The 20,630-nt window shown below is 41.1% G+C and overlaps 1 protein-coding gene across 2 annotated transcripts in view; it reads right to left on the bottom strand.

Moving 5' to 3' along the window:
- Positions 1-20,630, bottom strand: part of PDXDC1 (pyridoxal dependent decarboxylase domain containing 1) — a 54,798-nt gene that overhangs the window by 13,004 nt on the left and 21,164 nt on the right. For both annotated transcript variants that reach the window (XM_068967147.1, XM_068967148.1), the window contains exons 5-13: positions 18,729-18,875; positions 17,143-17,332; positions 14,477-14,545; positions 12,820-12,898; positions 8,263-8,347; positions 7,158-7,206; positions 6,915-7,016; positions 5,933-6,058; positions 2,707-2,757 (exon numbers count right to left, since the gene is read on the bottom strand). In XM_068967147.1, coding sequence (XP_068823248.1) covers positions 2,707-2,757; positions 5,933-6,058; positions 6,915-7,016; positions 7,158-7,206; positions 8,263-8,347; positions 12,820-12,898; positions 14,477-14,545; positions 17,143-17,332; positions 18,729-18,875 — 898 coding nt within the window. The remainder of the gene's footprint in view (positions 1-2,706; positions 2,758-5,932; positions 6,059-6,914; positions 7,017-7,157; positions 7,207-8,262; positions 8,348-12,819; positions 12,899-14,476; positions 14,546-17,142; positions 17,333-18,728; positions 18,876-20,630) is intronic.

Here is a 20,630-nt window from a genome sequence, read left to right as displayed (position 1 = left end):
AATGGGTTAAACAGCAGATGAGATGCTACTCAAGAACAAATGACTGAACTCAAAGAAGGATCTGAAGAGAGGCTCTAGAAGGCAGCAGAAAGAGATGGAGGCGTCCAAGAAATTGATGGAGGGCGGAATGACAGGTTCAGTATGCAGCTCGCTGGTATTCTTGAAGGGATGACATATCTGAAAAAATTAACTTTATAGGATTAACAAAAAAAAAAAAGAAGAATCCTCATGTTAAATCAGCACAAGTCCCAAACAGGACTGAAAAAAAAATCCTCACTTAGATGTACCATGGTCAAAGTGGCAGAACAACAAGGACATAAACGTGAAGCCATGCTCAGTGTCCCACGGAGGCATTCTGGAGTTCTCGGGTGTAATGGTGACAGTGTTAGAGCTTCCCCTCACAGGCCGACTTTAGAATCCACTCGAAATGCTTGGTAAGAGTCCAGTAAAACAGCAGCCTTATCAGAACGCAGTTGCTGAGGAGACTGAACTGGCACCCTGCGAAAGCGGGTCACAGGTGCCACCCCGGGCCCTGGCACTGGAGGTGCTGAGCTGGGGAAGTGGGTCCTTGTTTCTGCAATGGGAGAGGCTCCTGAAGGGCCCTCCAGATGGGAAGGAAGAAGGTCACGGGCGCTGGGAGAAGGGAGCGGCTATGCAGCAGGGAAGCTTTTCTGAGATACCCTGGGGTCAATTCCTGGCTTTGCCACATACTAGTTCTGGGACTCTGGACACACAGCTCACCTGAGCCACAGAAACGGAGACGCTGCCACTCGACCCCAGAGGCTTACTGTGAGGGTTCACAAGTCAGTACCTATGAAAGCACCAGACAAAGGCTGGAGCAAGGAGCAAAAGGCAATCAATAATCACCTCCACTTTATGGTGCCTGACGGCCTCCATTCTGCCTTCCCACACATTAGCTGACGCGCCCCTCCCGACGAGCCACCGAGGCAGACGGATCCATTCTCGTCTAACTACCCTGAGACAGAGGGTCCACTGGCAGAGCACAAGGCTTTGAGAGTGCATCCCAGTTCTACGCTGCCTCAGCACTGCCTTATCCTGTCTGTGCCTTAGCGTCCTCCTCACTTAAAAAAAAGGAATAACCACTGTGTCCAACTCACAGAGTCTGTGTATCTATTCACACTTGAACACCTACTGTATGCCAGGTACCACACTGGGTGTAGGATATAAAGTCACGAACAGACAAAAGTCTTTGCCTTTACAAGGCTTTTCCAGACAAAAACAGACAAGGGACAAATACAGCCCACAATTTCAGGCAGTGACAATGATGAAGGAAAAACCCAGAGCGCAGAGAGTGATGGAGGGTGGTGGGTGTTACTCTGGTGGGGTGGGGGCTCAGGGAAGGCCTCTCTGAAGAGGTGATATGTGGGAGCTAAGATCTGAAGGATAAGAAGCTGGTAATGAGAAGAATTAAGGGGAACAGTGTTTCCAGGTATGGGGAACAGCATGTACAAAGGAGATGTGTGATGGTTAAATGAAACAGGCATGGAAGGGGGACTTAGTATGACGCGTGCTACCCAGCAAGCATGTCACGAATAGCAGCTGCAGTGGCGATGGTGACGATGATGATGGTGGGTTACTGACAGGAAGATGATGATGGCGGCGTGGATGGATTACTGCCAGGCCACAGTGCCTCATGGTGTTTACCAGTGACTGTCCCCTCTATTGAGTAAAGCAGCCATTGGAAGGAGGGAAGGAGCAGGGTTATGCCTGGGCTGTATGTGGCCTTACAATGAAGTCCAAACCAGCTGGCGATTAGTGAGCAACATCAGCTCCTCTTGGTTTGCAGGAGAATGAGGACGGAGGAGTGAGAAGGAGCCCAAGAGGGCTCAGCAAAGGAGCGACAGGAAATACACAGGCCCAGCACTGCCTGCACCCCACCAGCGTGCTCATTCCAGTCCATAATTTAGTCTCTCTGTTTGCAATCAAGAGTGTCCCACCAACATACCTTCACCGACAGCTGAGCTCACTAACAGAATGAGTCAGTGTCACAGGGGCCCCGTGGCACAGCTGAAATTGGAACCCAAGTCTCCTGACTTACACTGATCCTCTGCTTCTCCGGTGGGGCCGCTGTCCCCTTCCAAGCTAGGAGTGGAGTCACCTCAGGTCAAGTGAGTAGCTCCCAGCTCCTACTCAGAAGGCGGTAAGGGAAGCAGCCCCTGATCAGGCACTTAAACCGAACCATGTACTAAAGTGGACACAAACTGCACTCACTTGAACCCCAAATAAACTCAAATGTTAGTTTTAAAGTTAACTATATCCTGTAGAATTGTCAAAGAAACACCCCTTCATGCAAATGCTCTCTGGGATCAGAGGGCTTCACAAAGAGTGGCCCAAAGCACTCTGAGAGACAAAACAATTTTCCACTTGAGGAAGATGGGTGTTCTAAAAATCCCTGGAAAGGTGAAATCCATGGTGCTTATTACATCTTTGTGCAATTTTAGAATAAAAACTGTGAATGGATTATTTGAAAAGCACTGTAGGTGTTCAAACAGTGTATGGGGCAAATTTCTAGGCTTTCTGCTAACTGCAGAATTAGGTCATCAGGACATGTATGACTTTCCCAAAGAATGGTGGTTAACTGGAGCTGCTGCAATTCCATGGACATGCACCAAATCTGGAGAAAATCATGCTAAGTCACTGAAGGTAAAAGTTACTGACTGTAAGAGACCAAATTATATACTGTACCAAGATTTTGATGTGGTTCACTTTCTTCAAGCTTTCTTGCAATCGTTGACTCTGCAAATGACAAAAGAACAATTTCATGTAATTTCATATTAAGAAGTAGTTTTCCTAAGGGTCTTTGCAAGTCTGCAAACAAGGATCTTGGGCAGATAAAGCCATCTGCGACTTGATGATTTCTAAATTTGGCTGCCAATTTTTGCATGTCAACATCTGCAAATATTCCCCAATATGCCAGTTACAATTACATTTAGTGATTCCAGAAAAGCTTTTTCTAATTAGATATATGTGAATTTGTCATGTTAGCAATATAGAGGTCTTTCATTCATTCAAAAAATACTGAGTGCAAGGCAACAAAAACAAAATTAAACAAGCAGACTACATCAGACTAAAAAGCTTCTGCACAGAAAGGAAGCCATCAACAAATGAAAAGGCAACCTATGGCACGGGAGAAAATATTTGCAAATCATTTACTTAATAAGGCGTTAAAATCCAAAGTATATGAAGAACTCATACAACTCAATAGCAAAAACCCAAACAATCCCAATTGAAAAATGGACAGAAGATCTGAATAGACATTTTCCCAGACAACAGGCACATGGAAAGATAAAGATGCTCAACACTGCGAATCATCAGGGAAATGCAAATCAAAACCACAATGCGATGTCGCTGCACACCTGGGAGCATGGCTGTCAGCAAAACAGCAAGAAATGACAAGTGTTCACAAGAATGCGGAGAAAAAGGAACCCTTGTGCACCCTTGGTTGGAATGTAAATTGGTGCAGCCACTGTGGAAAACATATGGAGCTTCCACAAAAAATGAAAAATAGAACCACCATATGATCCAGCAATTCCACGTGGGTTATCGGCACTGAAGAACAGGAAAATACTAATTTGTCGAGGTATGTTCACTTCAGAATTATTTACAATAGCCAAGATACGTAAACAACCTAAGCGTCCATCAAAGGATGAATGAGTTAAGACGTTAGGGCATATAATAATACACACACACGCACACAATGGGAAATAATCGGCCATAAAAAAAGAACAAAAGCTTGTCATTTGCAACAACATGGGTGGGCCTGAGGGCTTCCCAGCTGGTGCTAGGGATAAAGGACCCACCTGCTAATGCAGGAGACAGAAAGACAAGCGTTCAGTCCCTGAGCTGGAAAGATCCCCTGGAGGAGGGCATGGCAACCCACTGCCGCATTCTTGCCTGGAGAATTCCCATGGACAGAGGAGCCTGAAGGGCTATAGTCCATAGGGTCACAAAGAGTCGGACACAACTGAGCATCTTAGCATGCACACATGGGTGGGCCTGAAGGGCATTACTCCAAGTGAAATAATTCAAACAAAGACAAATACCATATGATCTCACATGTGAAATCTAAAACAAAACATAGCTGACAGTTACAGAGAAGACTGGTCTCTGCTAGAGGTGGCGGCTGGGGGAGGTCGGTGAAGGGACTCAAAAGGTAAAAAGCACAAACTTGCAATTATTAAAAAATAAGTAACGGGGAATATAGTCAATATTACTGTAGTAACTTTTTTTTTTTTTTTGGCCATGCTGAGTGGCATGCAGGATCTTAGTTCCCTGACCAGGGATCGAAACTGAGGCCCCCTGCAATGGAAGTGCAGAATCTTAACCACCAGACCGCTAGGGAAGTCCTGGAAACTAATTCTTAATATGTTATCACTGGACCTTATACTTTGGGGGAGCTGCAGAGACCAAATGAGAGCCTGCATCCATTGGTGCCCCATGGTGCCGCACAGTGCTTGGCACTGAGTGTAAACGCTCTGGAACTGCTTCCCAAGAGGAGAAAAAGGAAGAAAAAGAGGACACTGATTTTTGCTCAGGGAACGTGAGGCCTGGTGTGGACTACAAGGCAGGACGGGACATGGAAGACCACACCTGCTGAACCTCTGTGGGCTTTTCACATGTGCTTTTAGCAGCGTGAATCAGCAGCGGAGGCCAGGCCTCAGGAGGGTTTGCGATCCACTGTGGTGTCTGCTGGCAGGTAGATGCCAGAGCGCAGGGACCTCAGGTGTCTGGTGGCTAATCTCATCATTATTCTCTTGTACTCTGTAAACCAAAGGGAGCTGCACAGCTCTCCCTGGAGTGCCCCAACCTTCCCCAAACTAAGTTACCATGGCAATGAAGCCTTCTCCTTCCGAAGAACCAAACCTCAAGATGAGGGCCAAGAGCCCCATGAGAAAATGTTTTTAAAAATGTGCTTCTGTAAACATAATGAGCATGAATCTTAATAAAACTTAATGTAAAAATGAAACTACTTAATTTAGAATGTTTATATTTCATTAGAAACTCATGTTAAAATATCCTGTTATAACAAGACCCCCTATTACAGTAATATGAAAATACTAATTTTTCTTAAATATAAAAAGGACACAAGGATGTTCGCATTCCAGTAATACATTTAAAACAAAGATTTATTTTTTCTTGTTTTTGGCTGCACCCATGCAGCATGCAGGATCTTAGCTCCTCAACCAGGGAAAACAAAGAATTATTTTTAAAACTATGTGCATACCTTACCATATGATTAGGCCCTACTGTGACAGCTTTACATGTACGAACTCACTAAGTCCTCATGACAATCTTTCATTACATCATCACTTCTATTTTACAGGTGGGAAATCAGAAGGACAGAAAGGTGACATCATGCTATAGACTTAGGTAGAACTCAGCTCTCAAAAACTGCATACATAAGGCATTTTTTGTTTTCTGAACTACAACATAATTATATAGCTTTCACAATTAGAACACCTCAAACAGAGAATTAGAATTGTTCCAAAAGCTTTGCAATTTGGGAGCCCAAGCCAGTGGGTGTTAAAAATATCCATGCCAGCCTTACTCCCCCCAGCCATCATATTCTTTTACCCTCAAGAGTCGGTCAGTCAAGTGGAACGCTTATCCCGGCCTCCGCATCCTCCTCCACTCCTTGGCCGTCCCCGTGACTTCTTTTCTCCCCCATGCTGACACCGACATTCATTTTAATCTGATTTCATTTGGACACAAATGCTGGGACAGCCCCAGCAGTCTCTCCCAGAACTTTGAACAAGAAACCTATATATGCAGGGCAATTAGTCTGCTTGCTTATGAGAAGGGAAACCCAGACAATGAGGTATGGAAGGCAGGGTAAATCAGTGAAGGATCTTTCTGTCTGTTTCTGCCATGGAGCATCTGTGACTTGTGCGAACTTCAGGTTTCCACTCACCAGCTGACAGGCATGCTTGATCCTCTCCACAATCCCATCAAGCCCCAAGTACTGTAAAGACAACCACAGTGGCAGGGCACGGAGCTTGTCTGCTGGCTTATTTGATGTAAGACCGGAAACTAAAGTCTAAAAAAGTCAATATAGGTTTATTACTTAAAGCCAGTGAAATCACATAGCAGAACTAACCACTTTCCATTTCCTATGCACTTAGTTTGTGTCAGATGCTGTGCAGGCACTTGGCTTGCATTATTTATTTGATCATCAAGCAACTCCACGAGCAAAGTATTCTAGGCAACTTGGCTCAGAGACCTTGCTTTTTCCAAGGGTTCGTAGCTAACATGTGGCAAAGCGGGATGAGAATCCAGACAGGTTCATCCCAGAGCAGAAGCTCTTAGCCACTCAAGAGGTAGCCCCTTCCAAGGCTGTTCTGAGCATCCTCAAATACTTGGCCAGAAACACATGAGCTTAACTGTTTAAGAATCACTGAAAACTTATTCTGCAGTTGCCTATCACTAAGTGGTTCACTAACAAGAACCATCACTACGCTTTTAAGAATTACATCATTTTGTAACTTTTTAGACAATGTGGAAGATCAAGAGCCTTAAAATAATCTTAATTATTAATTCCACTGTGGGAATCCAGTCTAAGGAGTAATTTGAAACACAAGTGATACTCATTATTTCAGTAACAAAAACGTGAAAACAGCCTAAAAGTTCATAAATGGAGGATGACTGTGGTACTTAAATGATGGAATATTATACAGTGATAAAAGTTTTTCATACACATGGGTAAGTATGGGGAGAATAAATAGAAAAAAAATACATGGCATAGTTTTCCTTATGTAAAAAAAAGATTTTTTTTAATGAAAAATCACAGATGTAGCATTAAGGAAAAGATGTACTTTTTCCTTTTTCTGTATTTTGCCCCCAGACTCAATGATTACTAGCCACTCCCTCCTCCCTCCCAGCGAGAGGAAGTTTACCAAGGCAGGATCGTCATGCTTATAGAGGGTCACGGCAGGAACAGCTGGCAAACCCAGCCATGGGCCCGGAGTCAGCGTCATGCTGTCACATTTGGTTGCAGCCTACCACAGAGAGAACAGCTTCCTGTTAGACTATCAGGATCCAGTCAACCCAGCACCCTCTTCATTCATAAAAACCATCAGGGATTAAGTGATTTTAAATTCCTTCTTAAAAACACAGTATCTAGTAAATCAACAACATACCAGCACTGAAGAGGAGACATAACCTAGAGCCAAGGTTGCCAGATTCACACTGCAAGAAAAAACACAGACCTGAGAACTAGTTATTTACTGCTGCTTATTTGCTAAGTATGTACTCACCCCCCCAAAAAGAAAAACAAAACGGCTGTGCTGTTCCACGCTGACGTTTACACGTCTTTCAGCTGTGTTGATAGCATTTGCAACAGCAACATAAAGTGTGGTACATATATTATACAAATTTCAGGAAAACCTGGAAAATGCATTTTAATTAAAATGTTTCAGGGGATGGCTTCTACTTATCTAGTGTAGTAAGTGTCGTACTTTCTATCTTGGTAAGTATTATATCCAAGTCATCACGCTTCCCAGAGGGACAATATTAAGATGCAGCACACCCTGTATGTATGACATGCTGGAAGTGGACCCCCAGGGCTGCCCCACATCCTCCTCGCCTTTTGTCTTTGCAGCACTCCAGTGGCCTTCTGGGAATCCACCCCCACCTCCTCTGTGAGACCTCAGCCTCGAAATCACCTGAACTATCAGAGAATTACATTTCCCTGGCCACAGTGACTGGCTCAGCATGCGACTCCTGGCAGGATCTCTGACCCTCTGGACACAAAGCTGGAAAGGCGGCTGGAGTTGCTGCAGCCACTCTGCACCAGAACAGGAAAGGCTATCTACCTCCAGCCGGAGCCACCACAGAGGAAGTTCAGCCAAGTGACTTGGTGACGTGGTGCCTACTGCCTATCCTAACACTGGTCTGAGTTACGGGAGCCAATAAGATCTCTTTATTATCTGCAACCCAGAGAGTCCTTGGGCTTCCCTGGTGGCTCAGCTGGTAAAGAATCTGCCTGCAAGGTGGGAGACCTGCGTTCAATCTCTGGGTTGGGAAGATCCCCCGAGAAGGGAACGGCCACCCACTAGAGTATTCTGGCCTGGAGAATTCCATGGGCTATATAGACCATGGGATCACAAAGAGTAGAACATGATTGAGCGACTTGCACCTTCACTATCACTTCACCAGAGTCCTTAGAGATAAATGTGATGACAGAGTGAGCTCTTCCCAGGCACTCTGCAGGCCCACTGTGGACCCACACTCCCCTCCACTCACCCCTCCACGTGGAGCCATATCCCGTATTGCTCACAGAGCTCTTTCAAACGCCCAATCTTATCTGTGTGCCCCACTGCTGCAGTTCCTAGGATAAAACACACAAGAAAGGACACAAATTTTTCTGAGTCTTTACAGCATGATAAAAGCTTCTATATACTTTATCTCCCTTTGAGAGAAGTAATATATCTGTTGAGATTTTCCTTGTAAACTGGCTTAAAATCAACCACTGCAAGCTGATTATTCAAGGATTATTCAAGTTTTAAAAAATAAAAAATCAAGCTTGCTGTCAATTTAAATCCTCTCTCTATATATCTGTATACACTAATTTTCTATGTACTTGATCTGTTGTTTCAGAATATATTCAAGTTTCCCACCAAGAGTGTGGGTTTTTCAATTTATACCAGTATTCTGTCAACTTTTCCTTTATATATTTCAGTTATATTCATAAGCATTTATACATATCTCTGAGAAGATGCCATGAATTATTACTATGAAGTCTATTTTATCTCACAGCAACCCTGCTATAGTACTTTTGTTCTCTCAGCATTTGCCCAAGATGTGTGTGTGTGCTCGGTCATGTCTGATTCTTTGTGACCCAAAGGACTGTAGCCCGCCAGGCTCCTCTCTGTTCACGGGATTCTCCAGGCAAGAATCCTGGAGTGGGTTGCCATTTCCTCCTCCAGGGCATCTTCCCAACTCAGGGACTGAACACTCATCTCTTGTGTCTCCTGCACTGGCTGGCAGATTCTTTACCACTACACCAGCTGGAAAGCCCTCGCCCGAGATATCCCTTACTTTTGGTCACTTTCTGGGTTATTTTTATTTAGATGTGTCCTCTATAAAAAATAGAGGGAGACCTCGGTTTGATCCCTAGGTTGGGAAGATCCTCTGGAGAAGGGAATGGCAACCCACTCCAGTATTCTTGCCTGGAGAATTTCATGGACAAAGGAGCCTGGCAGGCTACAGTCCATGGGGTAGCAAAGAGTTGGACACGACTGAGGAACTTTCACTTTCTATAAAAAATAATATAATTTTTTTAACCCAATGTGAGGGGTTCTTTGTTTAAATTTAGAAAGCATTCTGAAGTCAGCTTGAATACATTACACACGTTGACCCAACCCCTTGGTGACATTTACATGGCAGGCTTTGCTGGGAAGACCCTCTTTACAGAACATGAATAAAATGAAGTGTCGGCATGCTCCCAATTGTCCTAAATTTCCAGTTAGCAGAAGCCATCTAGTAAGATTTCAGATCTTCACCAACGGATTCAATGAACACAACTAAGACAAGTGCTTCTCTTGCAGAGGCTATGCCAGGGAAAAGGCGGAAAACTCCACCTCCCAAACCCAAACCCATCTCAAATTAAAAAAAAAAAAAATCTTAAATGACACATTAAGTTTAGCTAGAACAAAATCAAAGGCCAAGGCATGGGTTGGGTCACATGAGCCATCAAAATATAAAGCACAATGCTGTGTTTAAGCAACTGGAGGCCACACTCACATTCTCTTCATCTTGTGGCAGTGTCACCTGTCTGAGCACTGGGACGCAGGGTCTGGGGAACGCAGTGTGGTCACACTGGTAAGTCACGCAACCAACCGCGTGTAAACTGAAGCCCCTCCCATTTGTTAAGTGATTGATAGTACATTGGTTCTGTTTCTATTTAAATATATATACACTAAATCAGGCAGAAGAGACAGTTTTTCTGGTGGCAACAAGGTGGATGGATGCTTTTTCTGTTTATTATTGTTTTTTAATAGTTAACTTTACTGAATGAAGTATAATTTATGTACAATAAAATCCACTCATGTATGTGTGTGCGGCGTGCTGAGTTGCTTCAGTCGATTCAGTGAATTTTGACAAACGTATACGGCATGTAACCAGCATAGCATGACCCCAAAAGTTCCCTCATCTCCCCCTGACGTTTCACTCTTCACTCCTCACTGGCCCCAGGCAACTGTGATCTGTTTTCTTTGCTGTCATTTTATCTTCTTAGAATTTCATTTAAAGGGATCATAGACTATGTAACTTCTTTTATGTCTGGATTTTGGCACTTAATTAGCATGCTTCTGAAATTCATCCATGTGGATATGTATATCAGTAATTATTTTCATTTACTGCTTAGTAACCCATGACTTGTTTATCCTACAATTTATTCATTCACCAGGGGAGGGGAATCTGGGTTGTTTTCAGGCAAGAACACTGCATCTCTACAGCAGCCTAAGAGTTTCACTTATTCTGCATTCTCACTAGTGTTTGGCACTGTATTTTTTTATATTCTCTATTCTAACAGATGTATAGTAGTAGCTTATTGTGGTTTTACTTTGCATTTCTCTAATGACTAATGATATTAAGCATTTTTTCGGTGCTTATACATTCATGTATCTCTTTGGTGAAGTGTCTACTCAAATCTCTTGTTCACTTTAAACACGGTATTATTTATATCTGTAATACTGAATTATAAAAACTCCTTGTATGTTTTGGATAGAGTCCTTTGTCAGGAAAATGTTTTGCCAATATTTTCTCCTAGTCTGTTACTTGCCTTTCCATTTTTTTTTAAAACATGGTTTTCTGGATAGCAAAAGCTTTTTTTTTTTCCTTAATTAAACTGTAGTTGATTTACAATGTTGTGTTAGTTTCAGGTATTGTTGTTGTTCAGCCGCTAAGTCATATCCGACTCTTTTGTGACCCTATGGACTGCAGCCCGCCAGGTTCCTCTGTCCGTGGGATTTTGCAGGCAAGAATACTGGAGTGGGTTGCCATTTCCTTCTCCAGGGGATCTTCCTGACCCAGGGATCGCACCTATCTCCTGCTTGGCATTCTTTGCCACTCAGCTACCTGACAGCAAAGTCATTCTTTTTCAGATTCTTCCATTAAGGTTATTACAAGATATTGAATATAGTTCCCTGGGCAGCAAAGCTTTTAATTTTTGATAAAGCCCAATTTATGGTTCCGCCTCTTGTGTCCCCAGAAATCTGTCCTCAGTCAAGGTCATAAAGATCTTCTACATGTTCTTCTAGAAATTTTACTGCTTTGGCTTTTATGTTCAGGCTTACGAACTATTTACAATTAACATCTGCATGTAGAGTGAGGTAAAGATTGAGGTTCAAGTTTTCCTATATTGATATCCAATTGTTCCAAAACCACTGATGGAAAAAGACTATCCTTTTCCCTTTAAATTACCTTTGGCATCTTTGTTAAAAAAAAACCTAAGTGACCATATTTCTATAGGTGAGTCTATTTCTGAACTCTCTTTTCTTTGGTTAAGCTCACACTCTTATCTTGCAGCTGTATAGTAACTCTCAAAGTCAGACAAGGTAGGTCTTCCAATGCTGCTCTTTTTCACAATGATTTTCACTCATCTTAGACCATTTTATGTCCATATAAATTTTAGGATCAGCTTATCCATTTCTATCAGCAAGGAGATCCAACCGGTCCATCCTAAAGGAAATCAGTCCTGAATATTCATTGGAAGGACTGATGCTGAAGCTGAAACTCCAATACTTTGGCCACCTGATGTGAAGAACTGATTCATTTGAAAAGACTCTGATGCTGGGAAAGATTGAAGGTGGGAGGAGAAGAAGACTACAGAGGATGAGATGGTTGGATGGCATCACTGACTCAACGGACACGAGTTTGAGCAAGCTCCAGGAGTTGGTGATGGACAGGGAAGCCTGGCATACTGCAGTTCACGGGGTCGCAAAGAGTTGGACACGACTGAGTGACTAAACTGAATTGATCCATTTCTATAAGAAATTGGAAGTCTGCTAAGATTTTGATATGGATTGAGTTGAATATATAAATTAATTTGGGAGAGATATGACAATAATATCAAGCCATTCAACCCATGTTTATGGCACACTGTTCCATTTATTTGGGTCTTCCTGAATTTCTCTCAGCAACATTTTATAGTTTTCAGTGTATACATCTTGCATTATTTTATTACATTTATCCATGAAGGGTTTTTTGATGCTATTATAAATGGCCTTTAAAATTCAATTTCAATTGTTCATTGCAGCCTTGATAGATTTGCTTATTAGTTCCAACGGCTGTTCTTTGTGGTTACCTTAGGACTTTCTATCTTACAATCATGCCATCTATAAATAAAGACAGTTTATTTCTCCTCTCTAATCTGTCATGTAACTATTTTTGTCATGTCATGTATGTGTCATGTAATTATTTTTCTTGCCTTACTGCACTGTCCAGAGCTTCAAGTACAATGCTGAATACAATTTGGTGAGCATAGCAGAAAGCGGTAGTTGACTTGCTATCTCAAATGGGGAGATTTAAGTGTGACATTTAAAAATTCAATTTAGAAAGGAAGCACATGATGGAGTAAAAAAGCACTTACATCCTAAATGAAAAAGTATATACACACAAATAAGAACTCCCAAAACAAACCAATATTTTACTATTATAATTCTCACCATGGTACTGATTCTGTCTACCTCACATTCTTAAGACTTGATCTCTTTTAGGCTAAGTACCAATCTTCTTTTTTTTTTTCCAATCTTCTACCTTGTATGTCCAAAATGGAAGATTCAGGTTCATGACACCTACCAGCATTTGCAACAAGAAGCAAGGGCAGTTTTCCTCGCTCTATGTCATCTTTAATCAGTTTCTCCAGGAAGGCAACATCCTGGGATTGAAAGACAAACCACAAAAACATGAGACAACCAACATAAAAGCTATACAAGGAAAAATGATAACTTCTGAATGAAGTAGATACTCTCAAAATTTACCAATTCTTTTCTAGACAATTTTCCTTTTTATCCCTCTAATTATAGATGAGAAAACAAAATCATTTCACTTGAAGATTAACTAAAAAACTCAGTTAAATGAGATTAAAGTTAGAAACTACATACACAAAACCAACATTTCTCTACTTTAAAACATTTATGATTTTAAAAATTCTCCTAAACTGTCCCCCTTGTCGTCACAAAAACAGCCAAAAATGTATCTCTAATGTTATGCCAACATAGGTCCGTCTAGTCAAAGCTATGATTTTTCCAGTAGTTGTGCATGGATGTGAGAGTTGGACCATGAAGAAAGCTGAGTGCCGAAGAATTGATGCTTTTGAACTGTGGTGTTGAAGAAGACTTTTTTTTTTGCAACTCTTCTTTTTCCCCCCCTCTACAACTTTTTATTTTCTTTCCTACAGCACGTGGTGGCAGTCTTGGTTAAAGCACGTGTTGTTTTTTTTTTAGCTGCAGCATGTGGGATCTAGTTCCCTGACCAGGGATTGAACCCAGGCCACCTGCATTGGAAACATGAAGTCTTAGGCACTGGACCACCAGGGAAGTCCCCTAGAGAAGACTCTTGAGAGTTCCATGGACTGTAAGGAGATCAAACCAGTCCATCCTAAAGGAAATCAGTCCTGAATATTCATTGGAAGGGCTGATGCTGAAGCTGAAACTAATACTCTGGCCACCTGATGCAAAGAACTGACTCATTGGAAAAGACCCTGATGCTGGGAAAGATTGAAGGTGGGAGAAGGGGATGACAGAGGATGAGATGGTTGGATGGCATCACCGACTCGATGAACATGAGTTTGAGCAAGCTCCAGGAGTTGGTGATGGACAGGGAAGCCTGGTGTGCTGCAGTCCATGGGATTACAAAGCGTCGGACACGACTACGACTGAGTGACTGAACTGAACTGAATGTTTTTCAATGATGTATCTAAACCAGAAAACCTAACTACCTTGAAAAAGAAATGCAGAATCCTAAAACCTATCCCTTCTGCTTCTGACTTCAGTATGGAAAGCCTCACCACTTGTATGTCTGAACATAAGCAGAATCCAATCCCAAGGATTATGATAAACAACCTTACTTTCAAAATCTGCCCATTCATAAATCCAGGTTAACAGTGATAACCATTTGAAAGAATGGTTTAGAAGGAATTTCTGATGCTTAATTGAACTCCATGTTTCTACTTAAAGCAGGTGATACAGTGATTATAAGACTCCTTAAGAGCCAGGTGCTGCTCACCTTTCTGCCAGTCAACCTGTGTGGACATTCAAACCTGGAAGCATGTATTAGGCAATGGGAAGATCTAAGCACCCCGTGAATAAGCTAATAATTATCTGGAAGCCAGCGAACAGAGCCACAGTTGAAAGGAAGATACAGTTTCAAAACACAATTCTTTCTTATTTTATAAACTTACCATCAGAGCTTACCAGTGTATTTTACCATTATAAACTTCACCATCAGAGCTTACCATCTGATGCTGGGATCCAAACACAGTGTTACAGGGCACCCGACACAAGCAGGGAAAGGGCAGGCCAAGCTGTGGGGAGAAGCATGCAATTTCACAAGAAGGATCTTTGTCTCCATCCCCTTACATCCCTGAAAGACTGTGGTTCTAAGTCACAATTATTCTTTTAATGGCATTCTATCATGTATACTACCATGTAAGAATTGAATCGCCAGTCCATGTCTGACGCAGGATACAGCATGCTTGGGGTTGGTGCATGGGGATGACCCAGAGAGATGTTATGGGGAGGGAGGTGGGAGGGGGGTTCATGTTTGGGAACACATGTAAGAATTAAAGATTTTAAAATTAAAAATAAATAAATAAATAAGTTAAATAAATTAAAAAAAATAAATAAAACAATCCCTTCCTTAGGAATACTTAATATAAATATATAGATGTTAAAGTATATCTAGAGAGTCAAGCCAAAAAAATCAAGTGGTGGAGGAGGGTGGGGTGGTAAATTTCCAGGAGCTGTCTTCTAAGAGGATACAGACAATGTAAAATTTTCTAAATGAGTCAATTTAATGAGTAACTATCAACTCATCTTCTAAATGAGTACCTATTCTTTGCTGTATTTTAGAACATGCCAAAAAAACACAAAAAACTTTTCCAGATGGAGAAACAAGCTGAGCCTTTAGCATTTTTGGGGGTAATTTAGGATCTTCCCTCCAAGGATTAGTGGTAAATAACACCACCTAAAGGTATTCAAGGAACAAAATGTCCCACCCGTTCTTAAAAAACAATAAATATGGAGCAACAGATGTACATATCTCAAGAGAAATGAAGTGTTATAAAGACAGTAATTGTCAAATAAATTTTATATTCTTCATTTTTAGCTTCCAAATCCTTAAGGAGATTATGTTTTAGGAATTTTTTAACATTTGAGCATATTGCTCTATATAACTAAGACTTGTAAGCCTTATAGACCAAAAATTTAACAAGCATTTTATTCACATTTTTTTCCTGTAAAGAATCTTTGCTCTAAATTATGAAAGTGAAACCCAAGTAAAACACACAATAAATAATTACAGAAATTAAAAGTGAAAATGTCGTCCCATTCCCCCCACCCCTCAGACCCCCCAGTTAAGCCACAATTTGTCACTGTTGGGCTTCCCTGATGGCTCAGACAGGAAAGAATCCACCTGCAATGCAGGAGACCCAGGGTTGATCTCTGGGTTGGGATGATCCCCTGGAGAAGGGAATGGCAACCCACTCCAGGATCCTTTCCTGGAGAATCCCATGGACAGAGGAGCCTGGCAGGCTACAGTCCACAGAGTCATAGAGTTGGACACAACTGAGTGATTAACATTACCCCTGTTAATAGGTTAGCATAGAACTTTCCAGATATTTTCTAGGCAAAAATATAATGTATTTATATTTTTTTCCAGGTATAAAAAAATATGCACATTAGCATGTACATACTTTTAAAACATGAACACCTGCCACCTGCCTTCCCCACTTAACATCCTCACATATTTTTTGAAGACTCGATTGCTGTTCCAAAACAGCTTTGAGCCCGTAAGAGCCTGGCTCACAGCAAGTACCCAATAAGTAATTTGTTTCATGTTTCTACAGAGGTATTATAAAATTCCTCATTTTGTATATCCTTAAGAAGAGGGCATGATTTCATTTTGATGTGAAAACGGGTAAAAATACTCTGTATTGCCGACCTGATTTAGTCCACTTAGGTTAATATTTGTTGTTGCTGATTAGTCACCAAGTCGTGTCTAACTCTTTTTCAACCCCATGGACTATACCCCGTCAGGCTCCTCTGTCGATGGGATTCTCCAGGCAAGAATACTTCTCCTCCTCCAGAGAAGAAGAGGACACAATTTCTTGCCACCAGTGACCAAGGCTCAGAAATAACTCAACTCCAGAGTCTCTCCTCTGTTTCTCCCGGGGACTTCTCCATCTTACAGAAGACAATCCCTCCAATCCTATGGGTTTTGCTTTAAAATGTTCTTGGCCAAGAGGCTTAACAGGTTCTTGACTCAAGGTAGCACCCTAATCAAGCTTTCCTAAACTCCAGAAAAGGATAATGCTCTTTGATCTAATAATTCTAGACTGGCTCTGAAAATCCATCTGAGGAATATAACCCAAAGTATAGAAAAAGCTTTATGCACAAAGATGTCCATAACAGCACTATACAAAGAAAATTTCCCAAAAATGGTCATAAAAAGCCAAAGAATAAAAACACTAACTGTCCAAAAAGAAAAAAAAATTTTTTTAAATACTATACACTCACTTGAAGGAATGTCATGAAGGCATTAAAAATATACTTTACTTTGAAGAACTGATAAAACATGATATGCGCCTGTTAACAACAGTAAGTGAAAAAAGCCATGTATAGCCATGTAAAAACATACATGCCCTCTGACTGATCAAAGTCTGAAAAGAAATAAAGTAAAATGTTGACTACAGTTGCCTTTGGGCAACTAAAAAAGACATACATATCTCTCTAAACTTATTAATACACATTTACATCTAAAAATGATAGACGCATGTAAGAAAATCATCTTCCTTTTCGCTTGAAAAAAAAGCGGCTAAAGAAATAGGTCAACACACTTCAGAAACTTCCAGGACAGAATAAAGCATCGTTTCCTTAAACGATCGCCCTTATACCACATTACCTGATTACAGAGGTACTGGCCCAGGCCAGGCCTAGCAGCAGCACTTAGATAGATCACAGGCTTCCTGTTATATAACACGTTGAACCCATCCACTACGAAGTCTTCATAACGGGAATGGATGGCAAGCCTACAGATCTTTGCGAGCCCTTCTCTTTCTTCTTCGTGGAAATAAGCACAGCCATTTTCATACCTGTTGAGAGACTCACATGTCAGTACGCTCTTACCTCTGAGTTTATAAGTCCCAGTCTTATAACCATGGAAGTAAATCTTTTCTCAATCTAGAAACTGTCACCCAGATCACAGGAGATAGGAATCACCCTCGTCTCAGAAGGCTGAAAAAGCACGGCAGCTGGAGGTTATAAAGAACAAAGGCAATGACCCTTTATCCACACTGAGCTCCTGGAAGAGTAGGAACTAAGAAAACCAGTAGGAAATAGGAATGCCTCCGATATAAAAAGGCTGAAGATCATGGATTGGCTTACTATACCAGAAAATCAGCACTGGGTAATGTAGGCATGGTTTTTTGCAGTGTCAGCCCTAAAACATCCAAAGTTAAGTAAAACTGTCAGTAATGCTAGTCAGGCTAAGTTTTGCTTTCACTATTATCTGCTTGGAAACTTTTATTCTTCTCCATCTCTAAAGAGAAAGAGAGAGAATTACAATTACAGGTGTTGGATTTTTATTAGAAGAAAATTTCTCCTTTGCCACACAGGCAAACTCGTACTCTCGCCAGGCCATGCTCCTTCCCACCATCTGAAAATGAGTCTCCCAAGTTATTAAACGTTCCAACGTTAGGTAAACATTCCTTTTCCATAAAAGTAACAGTATAAATAAACACAAAATACCACTGGTCTTTATCTTCTACTGATTCCTTACTCGGCTAGAATTCCTTAATAATGACAGTATTTACCACTGTATAAAGCAAATTTCAATTTCCCAACACATACTCATCTTCCTTATGACAGCATTTCCCTTCTACTAAAACACAGCTAATACTTTAAATAGAAATACTCGAATCCAGGGACCTCCCTGTTGGTCTAGTAGTTAAGACTGGGGGCATGGGTTCAATCCCTGCTTGAGGAACTAAGATCCAGCATGCCACACAGCATGGCAAAAAAAAAGAGAAAAACTCCCCCAAACTTGCCTCCATTTCACTGCTACATCTTCTATCAACATGTGCCAACTAGGAATCTTCTTTCTCTTTCCTTATTTTTTTTAAATCATGGGTATGATTGACACATTTACAGGAGACTTAGAAAATACAGAGCGAGATCACATATAGTTCTGTTATATACAGTGACAAATGAGAAACTGTGGACATTGTTCAACAGTGCAGGCTCATGTTCTCAGATCCTCCACGTATTACTTCATTGGTTCATTTAATCCTCACAACAATGCCATCAAATGGATATTAAGTCTATCTCTGCTGCACAGATAGGGAGACTGAAGCACGCAGAGTGGTTGAGCAACTCTTCCGAAAGGGAAGAGGCAGATCTGACTCTAGGTAGCACAGCTCCAGAAAAGAGACTTCTCACAGTCTAGATCCAACTCATAAATGCCTTTACCAGAAACTAAAAACTTATTACCTGAAAATTCTGCAGAGCCATAAGGTAGTGTCTGAAAGTATCCTAGTAGTGAGTTTCCTCAGCTTCTCTTTATCCAGAGTTGAAATGTAAGCTCCCAGACTATGCCCCAACAAAGATATATGACCTTGTTCTCCAATATTCTGAATTCTGTTAATCAAAAATATTAGATTTTTAAAAAGGTATCAGTCTAAGCATAAATAAATAAAACTTAGAGACACAGTATTCCACAAAAATTTCTGTCACATTTGAAATCCACTTAATGGCCTAGAAGGCAGAAACTGAGATAAATTTAGAAAATTCAATGTGTAATAAGGTATTCATAGCTTAGGGGGAAATTTTCTTTCTGAATTCAAGTGCTAGGAGATAAATATCCTTTGTATTGAATACCAACTAAATACACAAACTATTTTTAAATAATTTTCTCCAAATAAGTTTTTTAAATTAAATACTAGCTGTAAGAACTATAGAGAGTAGAGCTGAGATAAAATGTGCAGAAAACAATTCAAGAATTAATAGACGAAGATCAATTCCCTGCATTAAACAGCTACGTATAACAATTCAGCAAATTCAAGGGGAACTAGGTATTGCTTTACATATAATTAAAGTGGATGGACTAATTTCCCTTATAAAGAATAAATGTAATAATGAAAATGACAAAGAATCAACAGGATTCTGCGCAAAGACAGTTCATAGAAAAGGGAATATAAATGGGCCTTGAAACATACAAAAAAGACACTTAACCTGATTTCTTAAGAAAAATGCAAACTAAAACCATGCTGAAATATCATTTCTTACCTATCAGACTGGCAACAATCCATAAGTTTGCTAATACCCTTGTAGGCAAGCATGTGGGGAAAAAGGTCCTCACACACATAGAGTGGGAATGTGAACAGGCACAAGTCCATGCAGGGAAATTTGGCAATATCTGTCAAATTTATAAATATACAAACTTACTCAGTCTAGCAATCTCACTTCTAGGACTCTAATCTCCAGAAACACTACTTTGAGGAAATGACACATGTACACAGTTACTAGCTGCAGGAATGTTTGTAAGAGTAAAACATGAATCGGAGACTAGTTAAATAAAATATGGCTCATCCATTAACACTGTGTGCATGTTTGGTCATTTCCAACTCTTTGCGACCCCAAGGACCGTAGCCCACCAGCCTCCTCTGTCCATGGGACTTTCCAGGCAAGACTACTGGAGGAGGCTGCCACTTTCTCCTGCAGAGGATCTTCCCAACCCAGGGATCAAACCCACGTACCCTGCACTGCAGGTGGATTCTTTACTGCTGAGCTACCAGGGAATACCCAGAGCCACATCAAACAGCTCTTAAAAGGAGAAAGTGCCTTGTGTACTGCTATTCCAGGAATTTCAAGACATAAATGGAAAAAGGAAGACACAGAACAACGTGCAGAGAATTTAGGTCCTGGAAGCAGTAAGCATAAACATCTGGCTTGGGTGTACGTATACATGAAGTATCTCTGAAGAATACACCAGACACTGGCAGCTTATCTCTAGGAAGAACAAGCTAGGGAGACAGAGATAAGAAGGAATACTGCCTTTGCATATATAACTTTTCTATCTTTTGAAATCTGAACCAGAAGAATGCATTACTTATTCTAAAAAACACTGTATTTAAAACAATTTAAGAGAAAACTAGATAAATTGCTTGATAGATGCATAAATGGAAATAAGATAAGCAGATGATTCACAGATGGCGTGGCTTGCCACCAATGAATCCAGCTGCAGTACTTCTCAGCAATCAAAAGCCCAGGAACAGCAACAGCCAGAAACAGAGGCACACAGCAGCTACCCTCTGGCCCCTGCGCCAGCCCCTCCCTAAGGCACAAGACCATAAAAATGACAAGGTTTTAGTAAATGATTTCCTTTTATAAAAT

This window comes from Capricornis sumatraensis, chromosome 3 (genome assembly GCF_032405125.1).
Source record: "Capricornis sumatraensis isolate serow.1 chromosome 3, serow.2, whole genome shotgun sequence".
NCBI classification, from domain to species: domain Eukaryota; kingdom Metazoa; phylum Chordata; class Mammalia; order Artiodactyla; family Bovidae; genus Capricornis; species Capricornis sumatraensis.
Note: the sequence above shows the minus strand (reverse complement) of the source record. Positions and strands in the feature narration are given on the sequence as shown.